Source organism: Acinonyx jubatus, chromosome E2, assembly GCF_027475565.1.
Source record: "Acinonyx jubatus isolate Ajub_Pintada_27869175 chromosome E2, VMU_Ajub_asm_v1.0, whole genome shotgun sequence".
Taxonomy (NCBI): domain Eukaryota; kingdom Metazoa; phylum Chordata; class Mammalia; order Carnivora; family Felidae; genus Acinonyx; species Acinonyx jubatus.
Window position 1 is genome coordinate 29889900 of NC_069396.1, and position 16314 is coordinate 29906213.

The 16314-nt window shown below is 47.8% G+C and overlaps 1 protein-coding gene across 2 annotated transcripts in view; it reads right to left on the minus strand.

Annotated features, from left to right (window-relative positions):
- Positions 1 to 275: 275 nt before the first annotated feature.
- The window catches only part of FTO (FTO alpha-ketoglutarate dependent dioxygenase), a 387711-nt gene continuing 371672 nt past the window's right edge, over positions 276 to 16314 (minus strand). Inside the window, exons 9-10 of one of the 2 annotated variants that reach the window (XR_008293906.1) lie at positions 3435 to 3650; positions 483 to 599 (exon numbers count right to left, since the gene is read on the minus strand). Coding sequence is in view for 1 of the 2 variants with exons in the window: in XM_027044481.2 (XP_026900282.1) it covers positions 446 to 599 (154 nt within the window). In the remaining variant the exon portion in view is untranslated. Of the gene's footprint in view, positions 600 to 3434; positions 3651 to 16314 lie in introns of both variants that reach the window. The other variant, XM_027044481.2, reaches the window with a different exon arrangement.

The window sequence follows — 16314 nt, forward strand, 5'->3', positions numbered from 1 at the left end:
CCTACTGGACAGCACAGCCTCTAGATGACGTCATGAGAAACTGGGCAGAACGGATCTAGATTCCATCTTCCCCTGGATGACTTCAGAGTCTTCTACTCTAGAGTCTCTGAACAGGTTTGGGAAGGTGGAAAGGAGGATGGGCTCTGTCATAGGCTGGGCTCACCTCTGTCACCATGGCCCTTGGGAGATGAAGGCCTCACCTTAAAAATCCAAGAGGGGAACAGTATTTTGGGGGCAGGTTCTTGTTTCATACCGAATCAGATTATAACACTGCCTCATTTTTTAAACGTTTTAATATTCATGGGCTCCATTCCCTACTCTTTCCATCTGGGACCCAGGTTCTACAATCTAAAGGCCAAGTCTACCCTTGTCCAAGCCCATGACATGGTTGGAGGAAGGAAGCCAAAAATATCTTTTCCTCCTCCACCTAAGACTTGTGCTCCTTCTAGGGTTTGGCTTCCAGAAGCAGACCTCTGAGTTCTGAAACGACGTCTGTGAGATCAAACGGCAGAGGCATCGAAGGATCATCCTTTTCCCAATATGGCCGACATTCTGGCTTCTGATCCACAGGTAAAGTTCGGGCAATTCGGGACTGGCACCTGGAAGAATAGGAAGAGGTAATTAATCCACGGGAAGAAATTCCTAGAAGACTCAAACCCGTGTGCAGTTTGGAACGACATTGCCAAACATTCAAAAGACAATCCTCCACGGTGGTGGTGGTGATGAGACGAAAGAATCATGAGTTCACCAGGCAGAAAGCAGGTGCTTCTAAGACAGAAGAATTGTTCTTCGTGGTGCCAGAACTGCTTTTTCTTTTTTCAATTCCCTGCTTTGTATTATCTCCAGTGGCCTCCACAGAAGCCAATCACCAGGGAAATTCAGTTACTCTGCCTTTAAAATGGTGAATTATTTTTTCATTATCTCAACTGTTATTTAAAGTGTGTGATTAAGCCATTATCAGATTTAAATGTTTGTGGGATTTCGATGTATTACTAGATTACTGGGAAAGATTAAATTGAATTTACTGCATTAAAACGTCCAAGAATAGATTAAACAATATTACAGGCTGGGATTGACTTTGGAGATTCTAGAGATTTACAAGTGTCCCAGCTTGCTGTGCTCAGAAAAAGGCACTCCAAGGAGAGACCGATTTATAAGGATATATGCAAATAGAGGTTAATAATCATTTCCACTGATGAATAGGTGGGGAAAACTTCCACAAAATTAAATTAAAAGGCTAGCAAGAGTTACTCCCTAAGGAAAACACTTAAATCACGGTTTTTATTAAATGGATTATTCATCAATAGTAGAGAAATTAATTATCATATGCAACTGAATTATAGCCTTGTAAGAAAAAAAAAAAAAGTTGGGGCGACACCGTCACCCCCTGGCAGGCATCTACCTCTCAGAGAGACCGGCTTATTTAAAATTGGTCTGGGAAAGCTCAGTGGCTTTGGCTTTATTTGTCTGCGAAACGAGGATCAGAGAGCACGTAATAAGAGAATGCAACAAATTGCAATGCGAAATGAACAGTTTCCCTCCTGTCTGGGAGCGCAGGGCGGTGGAAGGGTATACGCTCAAAAGAAGTACCGTGAGTCCACTTGAAAGAGCAGGAAGAGTTCCTCCCCGCCCCCACCGCCTCTGCGTTGTTCTCTAAATCCGTTAAAAAGTGGTCCTGCCCACGGTTTGCCTTCCGTGTGGGGCTAGCTATGAAGAGATCAAAGAACGGAATCTCCTTGGCCCTCGTTCCAGGCGTGGTGGTGGAGAAGGTTCGTGACGAAAAGACATCGTCTTCTCTGGGGAATTATTAATGGTGAGGGGATCCCCGCGGGAAAACATACTTCAACTTTATACCTATTTTCTCGCGTGGTTAATTGCTATACCGGCATCCTATGCACTCAATCCGTCGTACATTACACATAACATTCCAATATATCTTCGGCTCTCCGCATCAGACCCTGATAATAGCGTCTGTTAACATGCGCTAAGTACTATTATGTAGCACATCACTTCATAAATAATAAGATTAGCTGACCTCAGGGCCCCAAGAAGAGTAATGTGTTTAAATGTTCTCATTATTTATTTAAAACAAGAATTAAAGCAACAGAAGCTGCTTTTGACAATCCTCTTAGCATAAATATTAAACTGTTTGCACTGATAAGCCCCACACAGCACTAAAGAACAGAGGGTGCATTCTGCAGGCTACTTAATAATAGGTGTTTGACACTCTGTCGCTTGCTGTCGTGGTTCTGAGGGTGCATCTCTGTAGTTCTAGAGACAGTCTCTAAATCACATGAAAGGCATGGGAGGGAATTAATATTCAGGGGAAGCTGCGACTAATTACAAAGGAACTCGGCACAGCTTTGCAAATTGCGCTTTCTCTCTGCTTCAGAATCACAGAGTGATGCTCAATTTACTAGGTGGGGAAAGTTATTCCAAATTGAGCATTTCAACCTCTCAGCGGATAAATTATCTGCGCGCACATTATCCTGGCTGGCAGATTAAAGGGCTATGATAAGTGTCGATCCACCTAGAATATCATAAGGTTTGTAAAAAGTCAATAGAGATGCTTTTTCACCTGTCAAGAGGGTTTGCCCCCTCACTTTGAGAAAGCGTGACAAATATTCAATCCTCTGCTGCAGAGGTTGGCTTCGGCCGCGTTCTAGAAGCTTCCCACCAGCCTTTCTTCTGGGTAAAGGTTTTCTTCTGGTTCTGCGATGTTCTGCAACCCAAAGCCTGGCTGGTGCGGGCACCAGCTCCTTTCCATCCAGGCCCTGAGAGCCTAGGAGCTGTGTACATTCGCTGCCTCCCTCTGGGCTAAAGGTAGAGCCCTTGGTTGGGTTTCTTTAGGGTCTTAATTCAGATTTTTCAGGTCGCTTTGAAACTCCCTTTCATACCAGTGCTCCTGGCCAATTTCCAGAAGGTGGCGATGGGGCCCAGCAGAGGGCTCGCGGTTTCGGGTGATGCCTTGACCCACAGGAGAGGACGGTCACGGCCACCTCAGATCGAACTGTCTGATTCGACACCGTGCCAGACCGCGGAACTTTCTGAGAAAGAGGGGACTGAGAATTGCTTGAAGGCACAGCCCCTTTTCAGTTTTAACTTCTCTTGCTCAGATCACTCATTCTGCCTCTTCTTGGCTCATCTCCTAAGACGGGGCAGGAGGGAGGTCGAAGCGTCGTGGTTAACGGTGAGCGAGTGGGGATGATGATGATGATGCTAACACTCACTTACGGGGCTGTTGCAAAGGTTAAATCGATTAATACATGCGGAGTGCTCAGGACACTGCCGGGCATGCAGGAAGCACTCAGCAGATATTACATATTATTACCACTGCCGTTACGTCTACTATGAGCACGAGCGAAGGACAGATGGTAAAGTCAAGCATAGCGCGAGCTGCCTGTGGTCCCTGTGACAGTGCCCTTCCTTCATACCAGCTGAGTGGGGGGCCTCCGGACCGGCTCTCTCTAGAAGCTCTGGAGATTCGGAAGCAGTTCTTTCTGGCTCGAGCCAAATGGAGCCCGTGGCTGAATCCTATCGCAATGTGATACTCCAGGATGCTGAGGTGTACGTATCCAAGCTGCGACAGCTTTCCAGCGACGGGCGAAAACGCTCAGATTCGGAAAGACCCAACAGTTGTTCCCGAAGACCTAGAATTAACAAAAGGCGCCGTCGTCCGACTTTCTGAGCGGCGGCTCTTCCAGACTGACTTGGCATTTGCGGGAGAGAAAGTCGGATTGTTGCTTAGCACATACGCTCTACGGTATGCAAAATAAAGGGGCCCTAAGTTCTCTCAGGGCGTGTTTTAGGAATGCTGACCCCGGTGAACATTTGCAGCCTGTGTCTATCCCTACCTTCCCGCACCAAGAAGACGGGACTTTTCCTGCAGGCAACCTGTCCCTTCCCCATGCTTGGCCACGTGGTCTGGTGGGATCGGCTTCATCTCTACAGCAGGGGACAGCCTTGACTGGCTCCACCCAAGGAGCACACCACACTCACCCAGCCACGGGAAGAGGCTTACAGGGAAGCACGTGACCCAATCCAGGGCCAGAGTGAGACACTAAACCAGAGGCCTGGTGTGGGGGCTGTGGCAGAAGCCTCTCTCATCTCCCGTGAACCATCAGGGCGCACCCTCTGGGACCGCCACGGTCATTTTGCTACACGCGGCAAGGGGCTGGCTCCTGGGTGATACTGTTCACAGCTGGATCAAGCCTCACTTGAAGCCGGGTATGCTTAGACTTTTTTCAGTTTCACAATTCGTTATCGAGTTAGGGTTTCCTGTCACTTGCGACCAAAGAGTCCTGGCTGATATGCTGGCCATGCTCCCCACCTGTCAGTTACTCTCCCCCCCCCCCCCCAGCCCCCGCCTTTTACTACAACATCCGTGTGCCATGGGCCTGCCTGCCAAGGGGACGTGGACGGTCTTGCCTCCAAACTGAGATGCGGCTGACGACACAGTGTAGTGCGTGCAGGGACCATCCGGGTATGACGGCATGAAAACGCTGGCTTTTGTTTTTGGTTCAAATGGTATTTCTACTTGAGACAAACTTCTACCCAGAAAACAAGGGGGGTGCTGCTGTCATCCAAATAGGTCTCTGCACGCAGATAAGCTGGTTTTAATGACCACAGCTGGATGGCTTTTCTCAAGAAGGTTGAAAAAAAAAATCTCCTTAAACTCCACGCTCCCAAGGAGAGTAGATCATTCTGGACCCACTCAAACAGTAAGAAAATGATCTTTTCCCCTTTCAACCTTGTTCTCTCTATTCGCATCCTAAAATCCTATTTTATTCATTTAGTTAAATTTTAAGTGTTTATTTATTTATTTTGAGAAGAGAGAGAGAGAGAGAGAAGAGAGAATCTCAAGCAGGCTCCACGCTGTCAACGTGGAGCCCGAGGCGGGGCTTGATCCCACGAAGCGTGAGATCATGACCGGAGCTGACACCAAGGGTTGGATGCTTAACTGACTGAGTCATCCAGGCGCCCCAAGCAAATCCTGTTTTTAATGCTTCTTGGTGAGCAAATGAACTTGAAGCTACCCAGAAGCCCCCAGGACCCTTGTGTGAAGCATTACCAAGAGAGCAAAGGAAAATCACATATATGGCATCTCTCTCCCTCTCGAATGCACTTTATTTTGATTCCAAGGATGCTATGGGCCACCCCCAAAACCCCTCGATACTAGGAATGGTTCATTCCGAAGGACCTGGTGACAAACGGAAAAGTGTTGGCTGGCCGATGGGAGCAGACTCTCTCCCCACAGGTGTAACTCACACAGGGCCTCAGCCCCGCTGATTTCCCCCAGGGCCACACTTACATCTGGGTGATCCGGATTTCAGCTACATTAGCGAGCACTGGTCACCGTGCTAAAATTAACCACTTTAGCTAAAGTGTGTGTTAATTATGGGTATGCAAGCAGTCAATAAAAGGTTAATGCAAAAGTCAAAGGATAAATTTCTTCCCTTATTGCATCACTTCACAGACTAAATGACTAACATTATACTTTGTGTTTTTAATCAATAGGTTTTACAGTAATGTGCTGGCCATTGATTTTAAGAAAACATATACGGTCTTCCTCCTTGTCCCTAAATTTTGCAACAAATAATGAAGGACAGGTAGCATTTACATAACTCTTGGTGACATGATAAAGATTTCAGGAGAAATGGTTTCTGCTAGAAGATTCGGCAAGATAAGCCAGCTTCAAAAAAAAAAAAAAAATACAGAAAAACCCAGAACTTGATGGGGAAATATTACTAGCCACACACTGCAGAGCGGACAAGAAAAATAAACTCCTAAGAGGGAATCTTTTAGTGGGAAAGGAGAGAGCAACTCCTGATTACAAGAATTACATTCTGTATATTGTTTCAATGTCCAAAAGACTCTTAGTACCCAGCACTGTGTTAGTTCGAGTTTTACAAACTAAGGGAGATGGGGGGAGGTGGGTATTTGATCCCCATTGTGAGGGCTGCCTCACCCACAGTTAACTGACGGAAAGTGGGAGAGCCAGGCCTGGGCCAGACCTGGGCATCTGGCTGGCTGCCCCTTCCACCACATTCCACTGTTGTCATGCGTTTCCATGTGGACGAAAGGGGCCCTGTCCCCTGACTACTTAGCCGTTCTTGACAAACTTACATATTCAGGAGATTCCAAACCATTTCAAGGAGGGGAAGGAGGAACAAAGCTTTTTTTCCCCTTCAAGTTCTAGAAGGACTATTATTATAGCAAATGACTGACAAAACTTCCTTTTCGTTCTGATGACTTTGAGTTTCGCCATAAGCATCTATAAAGTCTGCAGAAATGAAAGACACGTGTTCATCTTCTAAGAGCATAAACTACTTCTGATTGTGCTCCTGGGAAAACTCTCTCAACCTGTTAGTTTCCTTAGATGTTACAGGAAACTAGTGCTTCTCTGCTTCACTGGATTATGTGAAGATAAAACCAAATATGTATACAGAAGCCCTTTAAAATAGGTAAAATGTCACACAGATGTATAATTATGCGTCGACCTCCTTTTCCTCTATGTATAGATACAGGTCCTATTTTATTTTAATTTTTGAGAGAGAGAGAGAGAGAGAGAGAGAGAGAGAGAGCGTGTGCCCGAGAGTGTGAGCTGGGGAGAGGGGCAGAGGGAGAGAGAGAATCTTAAGCAGGTTCCCCACCCAGTGCAGGGCCCGACATGGGGCTCGATCTCACAACCATGAGATCATGACCTGAGCCAAAGTCAAGAGTCAGACATTTAACTCAGTGAGCCACCCAGGAGCCCCAAAATACAGGTCCTATTTAAAAAATACAACTCATTATTCAATGTTGGCCAGAGGCGCTTGTAACGCTTATAAATAAAAATGAAAGAGATCACATTCCTAAAGGTGAGAGTGATTTAAACTACCAACTTCAGGGGTGCCTGGGTGGCTCATTCCGTTAAGCGTCCGACTTTGGTTCAGGACATGATCTCATGGTTCGTGAGTTCGAGTCCCACGTCGGGCTCTGTGCTGACAGCTCAGAGCCTGGAGCCTGCTTCTGATTCTGTGTCTCCCTCTCTCTCTGCCCCTCCCCCACTCATGCTCTGTCTCTCTCTCTCCCTAAAAAATAAACATTAAAAAAATTTTAAACTAACAACTTCACCAGGAAATACCCCGTGACGAAAAGAGTACACTTCTCTTCAAGTCAGAGTTTTTTCCAGAATTGTAATTTACAACGAGGAGTTGACAGTCATTCTGGCTGATGTTAAACAGGAGTCTGTTTTAGGATATCAGCCACATCAGAATGCACTCCCTCAAAGGATATAAGCCAGCATGCGAGGCTTCCCATCAAATCTACATTTAACTTGCAAAACCCAGTGGCCTGGATCAGCATGAAAATAGCGGGAAGTAAAGATATAATTGGGCAACAATCTCCTCTGTGGCCTCTTATGCTTTGGAGGATCGGAAAGTTCTCCATTCTTCCCTTCTCGACGGGACCAAGAGTGCTACAGCATCTTGCCACCCAGGGTGATTCCAGTGTCTAAACAGAAGTATTTTTCCTATACCATACAATCTAAATCCTGGACAGTACCTTATGTGCAAGTTCAGGGATTTTCACACATAATTCTCACGCTCCGTGATGTCTACCTTAAACACCACATTTCAAATCTAACCTCGAGTAAGAGACCAGTCCACTGCACTGGTTTTGCTGGGCTCACTAGGCTTTGCTCCAAATAATCTGTCTTAGTCATGAGAAGAACACACAGTCCAGTTTATCATAAGTGACGCTTTTTGAAAGAAGAGCGAGTGAGCTAACCAAGTCAGGATTTGTCTTCTCGGACTTTCCGTCACTGCCATCACAGCACCGTGGACAACTCTGAAAATAAAGAGCTGCCCTGTCATAGCTACCATAGTGGTCTACTTTGACAAAGCTGGTTTTATAAAATCAGCTTCTTAAATCTGTATAACTCAGTTTACCTACTGCAGAACCACCAAGCAAATCCAATTGCTAAATGAGCTTCAACAAAGGGCATGTTCACCCGCTCTTTGAAAGGCTTTTAACCTCTTGCCTCTGTACCACATGTTAATGTTTCCAGATCAGTAAAGTCAACACACATCAGAGTGAGGAAAAGCCAAACTTTGGCCCATGGGTCAGCTTTTTTTTTTTTTTTCCTCTTTTCTTTTTTTCAGATCAATATACCCTTTTTTTGTTGGTGGTATTTTTCAACCACAACCACTTGAGAAAGTAGGCTTGGCTTCACTTCTGGTCGTATAAGAGTCTACTCGGGGGGGTTCACACTTCAGGGAAGACGTGAAAAGCCTGACAGAAGAAAGAGTCTGCTTAGGTGCGTTAAAAACCAAATGTCCCCACGATGCCTTGGAATGCCTGTGCCTAACGCCACGTGGCGAACCAAGCCGTTTTTCAAGCACGGATAAGGCTGCTGTCTACCCGCAATCAGTCAGCGTACTCGCGGGGTCCGTCTACCCACTGGGAAGCGAAGGGAACAGTACTGGCAAGGCCCAGCTGTTGGCAAGGACTTGTGTTCTCCACATCTGTTTGGGACTCCAAAGGCCTTCTCCAGGTAAACAGTGTTTTTCACAGTTCGCAATTCTTCTACTGCCTACGATTTCTCTGAAATGTAACACGCATACGCTATAGAGCCCAATAACCATGAACATTAGGGTTTGGGGTTTTATTTTGTGAAGTGAAGGAAAAAAACCATCCAGAGTTCCAACTTGGGACTCCAAGGGGAGAGTTCTTTTGAAAAGGGTTTCCCGGCCCCCCTGGCGCACGGACCGGGGCTTCTTCCCAGCCCGTGACCATACTGTGCTACCCTCACATCTCCTTGCCCCTCTGAGACTGCTTCTTTAAAAACTTCAGACGTTCTTGTTGCTAGGGGAGAGAACTATAAAGAAATTCTATCTTACGCCAGTGGCCCTCCAGTGACATCTCCCCTCAGACCAAACGGGGAGTAATAATGCTAATAAAAACATTACAAAGAGCCCATAATAAATACCGAGTGCCTGGCACTTCATACGTCTCTTCAAATAAAGAGTTGTCTTCAAGATGGAAACTGAGGCCCAGAAGATTAGTGGACTTGTCCTCGATTCCACAGCCAAACAAAGGATAGAGACAGGACTTGGCAAAACCACCTGACTCCAAATCTCAAGCTCTTTGTATGATTCCAAAATACCAACATCAGAAGAATCACTTTGGGTCCTTGTCGAAAATACAGTTTTCCAAAGGCATCTAGCCCCAGGTCAGACCCTCCAGAGGAGGGTCTGGTCCATCGGCAAGTTTCACAAGGGACTCTTCAGATCGGGCCAGTTTGTGAGAACAGCGTACCATGTTAACCTGTCACAAAAGACCACAAAGATGCTCAGGTGGAACGTGGGAGGGGGGCCATGAGGGTGTGTCTGGGCCCATGAAGAGCTCACATTAGAGTCGCGTCCGTTTCAGAGGACACGGGACTCAGGCTTGGCTCTTAGAGCCTTGCAGCGTGGCTCCCTGAGCAAACAACCGGTGACTTTGCAGGGTCTGGCACATAGAACAGGTCTCTTGGAGTCCTTCCCTTACTCCGGGGACTCCGATAGGCCCGTGGAACCATTTAACATGCGAGACTGCTTGGCCTACCGCTGGGGTGTAAACCCAGGGGGCAGAGCATTGAGAACAATTTCATCCCGAGGTTCGTTTGTCGGCTTGTCAGTTATATAATGATAGTGATGAATGGGCTACCTTGACAGCTCAACATTTAGGAGCTGCTGACCTTTGGTCTCTGGTCACATGATAGGGTCACCTGAAACTTGCATGACTTCTACCTGGCCAAGGGTAACAATATAAAGGTCAAATAGGCTGGACGATTATATGTATCAAGTCTGAGGCAGCTTGGTCAGGAGCTTTAAGAGAGGCCGGGTTGGGTTCCCCAGCACACAAAGCTATGGAATCATTGCAGAAATGTGCCCAACAAAAGATATACAATTTCAAAGCAGTCTAGAGTAACTTTCCTTGCAAGGGAATAGAATGAACTCATTATTTTTAAAGGGCAACAATGAAAACAAACACTTTGGAAGAAAATATATTCTGCCAGCGACTCTGCCATTGGGAGGGAAGCATACAGGGCGTATGACTTAATGAGTGATATTAATGCTATCCCTGCAGCATGGCAGAAGGTCCAATTTGATGGAATTACTGGAACAAAATCCCCACCGGCTAGCATCAAGCCCTCTTTTCTGCCAGAGAATACGGTTTCTCTGCTGTCCTGTCAGCACAGTATCCCACAAAGGACCGTGATTGACAAAAGATAACCCTTTCCAAATTTCAGGACTTCCTCGCCGCTTGAAACTTAAGTCAAGTTTGCATGGGACAGTCTCAAACTTCAGAAAGGTTCCAGAATAACTTATGGCCATCAATTCAAGGTGGCTGTGATTTTTAGACATACCATTATATACACACACACACACACACACACACACACACACACACACACACACATATATATACACACACACATAATATGTATATACATACATAGGTATATATATACATATGTGTGTGTGTGTGTATATATATATATGTACATATATATATGTTTCTTCTAACAAATCTGAAGATTTTGCTTTTTGACTATTTGATTAAATTCCATTTACTCAGAATCTGACAATAACAGTCACGTAGGTTATGTATACACTTCTGAAAATGAAAGCTGACAGGCCAATGTCACTGATTTGCAGAATCTAGAAACTTCATAACCCATGCAAGAAGCAGGCATTACAGAGAAATCTGATTTACGTCAAAAGCCTGGTTTCTACAAAGGATTTTTCCCTGCAAAGTCAAAGACCGACAGACAGACAGCCACTGGAGCATAATCCACTCATACTCCTGAGAGATGAGCCAAGCAAAGGACAATGGCTTACAGAATAAAGGGCCAGCTGTTCTGACTTTGGAATGCTCATTTGAGTTGTAAGCTGTGAAATAAATTTGAGTTGATGGTTCCCCCATCTGCTCACCTGTCAGTCTATCTCCACTGTACTGCTGTTTTTAGAACTACTTCCGTGTAACCCGCTTAATTGGTTTTGGGAGGCCGAGAAACATCTCCGAAATTTATTTTAACCTTATTCCGGACATGAGGCTACTGGGCCTTTGTTTCTCTTCTCTTCCTTAAAGAACATTCATGAACAGATCAAGAGCACTCACAGTAGAAAACTCGGGGCAGCCCCACACCAACAGGGTGGGGCAAACTCAGAAGTAGAAAACGGTGGGCCAAAGCGAAATGCCGATTCATCAAGGGCATACCAGCCTTCCGATGAGTTTCTGCTCTGTGCTGGTTTCAAAGCTGAGTCAAAGTCGAAATTCTTACAACGGTCCGCAAGTCCCTTTGTGACCTACCCCTTCCCCGTGGGGCTCTCTGACCCTCAACGCCTTCCACCTTCTCCCACTGCTTTCTTTGTGCCCGTCTGTACTGGCTCGTCTGCTCTCCCTGGAACAGGCAAAGAACACTCTCAGGGTCTTAGTAGCTGCTGTTTCTTCTACCTTGAAAATTCTTCCCCTAAAGACATCCATGTGGCTTGCTCTCTCAGCCTTCAGGTCACTGCTCAAACATAATCCAATCAGTGAGGCCTATCTTGACTGCCCCACTTACGACAGAAACATCTCCCCTTCCCTCCAACTCCTACCCTAGTGCTCCGGATCTTCTTTCCCTGCCCTGTTTTTCTACACAACACTGAATACCGTTTGGGGTGTGTGTGTGTGTGTGTGTGTGTGTGTGTGTGTGTGTGTGTGTAAAATAAGCTCCCTGAAGACAGGGAGTTCTGTCTGCTTTGCCCACTGCTGTCCCCTCCAAGCCTACGGCAGACTTTGGCACGTTGTTAGAGCCACAGTAAACACAGTGGAAAGCACACATGATTGAAAACAACTTGCATCGGAACCTTACTTCTTTAGAATTTCCCCGCTACATAACCAATGTTGCAGTAACAACAGTAAAAGGCACAATCGAAGGAGGCCTAATACCACCAGGGGCCACTGCTCGTGGAAGAACACCGGTTGGGGAATTCAAGAACCCCAGCCCTGCCACCACCTTACCCTGTGGCCTGAAGCAAAACCGTGACCGTCGGCTCATCGGTGCTCAGGTCTGTAAAGTGAAGGGTTGCGTGAGACAATCCTTAAGGTTTCTCCCATCTCTAGAAAACGGGGATTTTACATACCAGCATGGTTAACCTCCAGACACCTTATCTCACGTGACCCTCACGAGGAGGGTAGGCAAGACAGGTGTTACCCTTTTGGGGAGACAGAGGAAGCCGAGGTCATGCTTGCTCCGTAAGTCACGATGCTGGGCCCAGAATGGAGGTCATTTGGTAGTCCAGCATCTTTCCTTTGAACCGCACTTCCTCTACTGGTAGAATCGAAAGTTTTACCAGTCACTGTTACTCTGACGCATAAACCAATTTTTCAGGCAAGTCCTCATCCCCTCAGAGGTAATATCCACGTGGGTCAGAGATTCCACCGGGCTCTCTCCTGCTCTAGCCAAAGAATCCACGGATTCTCCGAGCTGCCATGTCATTCCAGGATCAAAGGGAAGATCGGAGGTAAGACACCGCTCTATTTGCTTAGGGAGGTTTTGTGATGGGAAGAGGATCACACTTCCGTCGAAGGGCAAGACGTCCGTGCAACTGTGGCCTCAGCGCGGCTGTGCTAACGAGGCGTCTGGACTCCAGAGATGTTGGAGACATCCTAGTCTTAAACCCAAAGCAAATCCCCATTTCACAGCCCCAGGAACTGAATGGCACTGTTTCTGCAGCTAACCTTTAGATAGTAAAAATCATCTTGCCCGTATAAATATCTATGCTTCTGGCTCCAGTGATGAAGGATGACAGTGTCGCTTACTATGTGCCTGCCCTACTGATGAAGCCCAGATTGGGGCAGAGAGACTATTGTTGTTTCTCTGTGCATTCATTCATTCGTTCCTTCAGTCATTATTCAACAAATACTTATGAGGTACCAGGATCTACAGATAGCAGTGAACTAGGACAAAATCCCAAGTGTCACGGAGGTTACGTTCCAGTGGGGGAAGACAGATGACAAACACGTGTACTGCTTATAGACTTTGCATTTAGCTGCCAGCAAGAGGGACTAGAAACCGCAGTGCCTACAGAAGATGGAAGTCTTTCACGTTAAAGGAGTTTGGGGAGGTCATGGGACAGCAGTCCAGAGACATCCAGGACCCAGGCCATTCCCTCCACTTTTCTGCTCTGTCATTCTTAGCTGACGGCTACCATCACCTGAGCTCACCTCTCTTGAGCTCACCTCATGGTCCAGGGCACTCCGGCCACCGTATCTCCAGTCCCAGGGAGCAGGAGAAGGGGCAGAGGGGTAAAATGTGCGCTTACCGCCTCCTTTTAAGGGAGGACAGGAAGCCACCCCTGCCTCTATCTCACTGACTAGAAGCCAGAAGGGGCTGGGAGTGTAGGTTTTTAGCTGGATGCACTGTGTTCTTCTCTCCTCTGTCAAAACCAAGATTCTACACGAAGGAAGAAGGAAAGAACGGGGGCAAGACGAGAACGGTTCTCTGCCACACAACGGAAGCAGACAGATCCCAAGACGGTTTCTGCTGGAGACAATTGCTCTGGAAAGGTGGGGGAAGGGTGCTGGCCACAGGGGTTGTGCTAGGTATCTCTCCGGGGGGGGGGGGGTGAGGAGTATTTTAGGGGACAAGTTGGGCATGTTCTAGGGGACAGCAAGGAGGCTGCTGTGGCTGAGGGAGGGTGATGAAGGGAAGGAGGGGAGGGGATCAGAGGAGTCCAGGGTCTGGGAAGCCACCGTCAAGACTGATTTTACTGTAAGCGAGATGGGAAAGTACGGGAGGGTTTCATGCAGGGGAGTGATAGGATCTCTGGCCCCGCACTCTGCAGAAAGCTCTAGAACCTCTTTAGGAATCGGGTCGTCTCATGAGTAAACCCCTCTGCTTGACCCACATGCAGCGTTGGCTTGATGAAGCAAAATTTCCTCCTTAAGACTCTTTCCAGGCTGACAGGCTACTCCCCACTCCCCACGCCAGGGCTGGGAGGGAGGAGGGCCCTGAACCTGACTGTCCTAATGGCTTTGATGCCTTGTTCCCCTTGCCATGGAACAGGAAAGACGAAGGAACGCCGAAACCTCCCGTATTCCCAAGTTCACCCGATGTGTATCTTCGGAACTCAGCTCACAACCATTTTATGCTCCTCTTTTTCTCTGGGAGCTGTGGATTCAGGCTGAGGAAGCAGGGTAATCCTATACGCTGGGAGCCACGGAACACTGAACGGGCCTCTGAGTCAGCGCTGGGTCTGCTTCTAAAGTGACTTGGTTTGAAAGGGGTTTTTAAAACTCGCACTTCAATAGAAGGCAGACCGCATTCTGAAGTCCCCCAGCCCGGTTTTGCTGCACCGCCCGAGACACCGCCAGTGCTCTCGGAGCCTCGGGAAGGAAGGCTGAGCTGCCAGGGAGACTGCCTTAGGGTTGTAGTGTGGCCTCCAAACTGCAGGTTAACTGGGTGGGCTTATTAATTAATCATCACAATCATAACTGTCCCGCCTGGGCATCTCTGCAAAGAAAGCAAGTGGGGAGATGAGCCGCGATCTATTCATTACTTAACGGTCTTGTACTCCCGCGACCTGAATGGGAGGTCGAAAAATCTCACACTTCAGGGCTTTGAAAGCTGGGGCTGCGGTTCCTTCGCTGTCTGGGTGATCTCATTCTCCCAGCACCAGTGTTCGCTTGGGGGGTGACCTTGGGAAGGGCACTCAGGCAGTATTTGCTCATCTGTCGAGCGGAGACAGCCCCAGGGCCCCGGAGTCACATCTGGTAAATACTCACGCGTGGACCAGTGCTGGCCACCTCATCTCACAGCCCCCTCTGGCTCCGGGGAAGAAGGCTTTTTACCAGTGGGGAAGAGGAGCGGGGCCACATCCTTGCTACGTGCCAGCTAGGAACGGGGGTGGCGTGGAAAGACGAGAGAGTCTTTGCACAGGAAAGACACCCGTAAGGCCCTCACTGTGGATCCCGGGCGCTTTCTCATTTGCCAAAATTCAGAAGGTCAGAAGGAATCAAAGGACGACATCTGCTTGTGCAGAATGTCATTATAGAGGAGTCTGGGAACAAGAGGCCTGTTACAAGTTCCTGAAGGCAGGCCGATTAATGGAGAAGTCCGGCTCCTCGCTGAGCATTACAGGAGTGGGGTCAGCTGGGACCGGGCCAGGGCTCGCCAGTGAGTCAGGACAGCACTGCAAGGACTTGATTAGCTGCTGTAACTTCCTGCCCCCATGCCTGGCCTGCCAGGGAGCCCCGCTTCTCGGCGGACTGCTAAGCTAGAATTTACACTTTTTGGAAGAATGGTTCTGCAGTCAAGGCCACCTGGGAGTCGGCACAGAATACCTGACTGAGGGTCCATTATGCTTTCTCTGCAGCACCAGCTGGTAGGTTAGCTCGAGTGAGACCACGGGACCTGGGAGACCCGCTGTCCCTCATTTAAACTGCACTTCCTAGCTGGAGATTGACTCATGAAGGTTCTGGTGCCCAAAGGCAGCCACTGGTAAGTTACGAGCCTGGGGTCCTATGGACAGGTGCCATCCGCAAGCGGCCTGCCTGTGTGGTGTGATGGAGGGGTACCAGGACACCACAGTGGGCTTACTCTGGCTCCCGACCAGTGCCAGGAAGCGTACCATTAATTCACTTCTCGCAGGTGAAAGGGGACAAAAGCGGGGAAGGCGTTTAGCAGCGCAGCTATTTCTAAGGAGGAGAGTATTCTGAGTCGCCTCTCAGATCACGCTGTTTCTTGGTGCACGTGAGCTCTGCGTTCCCTTGGGCGAGCGGGAGAGGTGGGGGTCTCCAAAGCCCATTTTTAGCTTCTTTACGGTTTCACCTAGGGTGGACCACGTGAACAGCCTTCTGGGAGAGATTCGTTTGGGAGGCCGGCGAATGCAGACTAGAAGCCATTTAATTGGTTCCAAGTTAATGTCCTTTTCCAGTTGGGTCTTGTGTAAGCACCTGGGAGTTATGGCCACTAACTGAACATGATTTATAAAGTTCTTTCCCAGGAGAAAGGTCTCTGGACAGGCAGTGAGTGAGTCTGTGAATTATTTCTCCGCAGTGGTTATAGTTGGAGGAGGAAGGAGCAAGTTCAACCGTAAAGAACCTGAAACTCTCTCCAAGAAGGGAGGGAGTTCTCTTTTTGCCAAGGTAATTTTTGACAGCCCTGGCTAGCTCTCGGAGACTTCATATTTGACAAACCTCTGTTCTTAGGAGCTAATCCTTACCTCATATTGCCTCAGGTTACACAGACATGAGCTCAACACTTCTGTGCCAGAGTCAGGAGACTCGAATCCAGGTCTT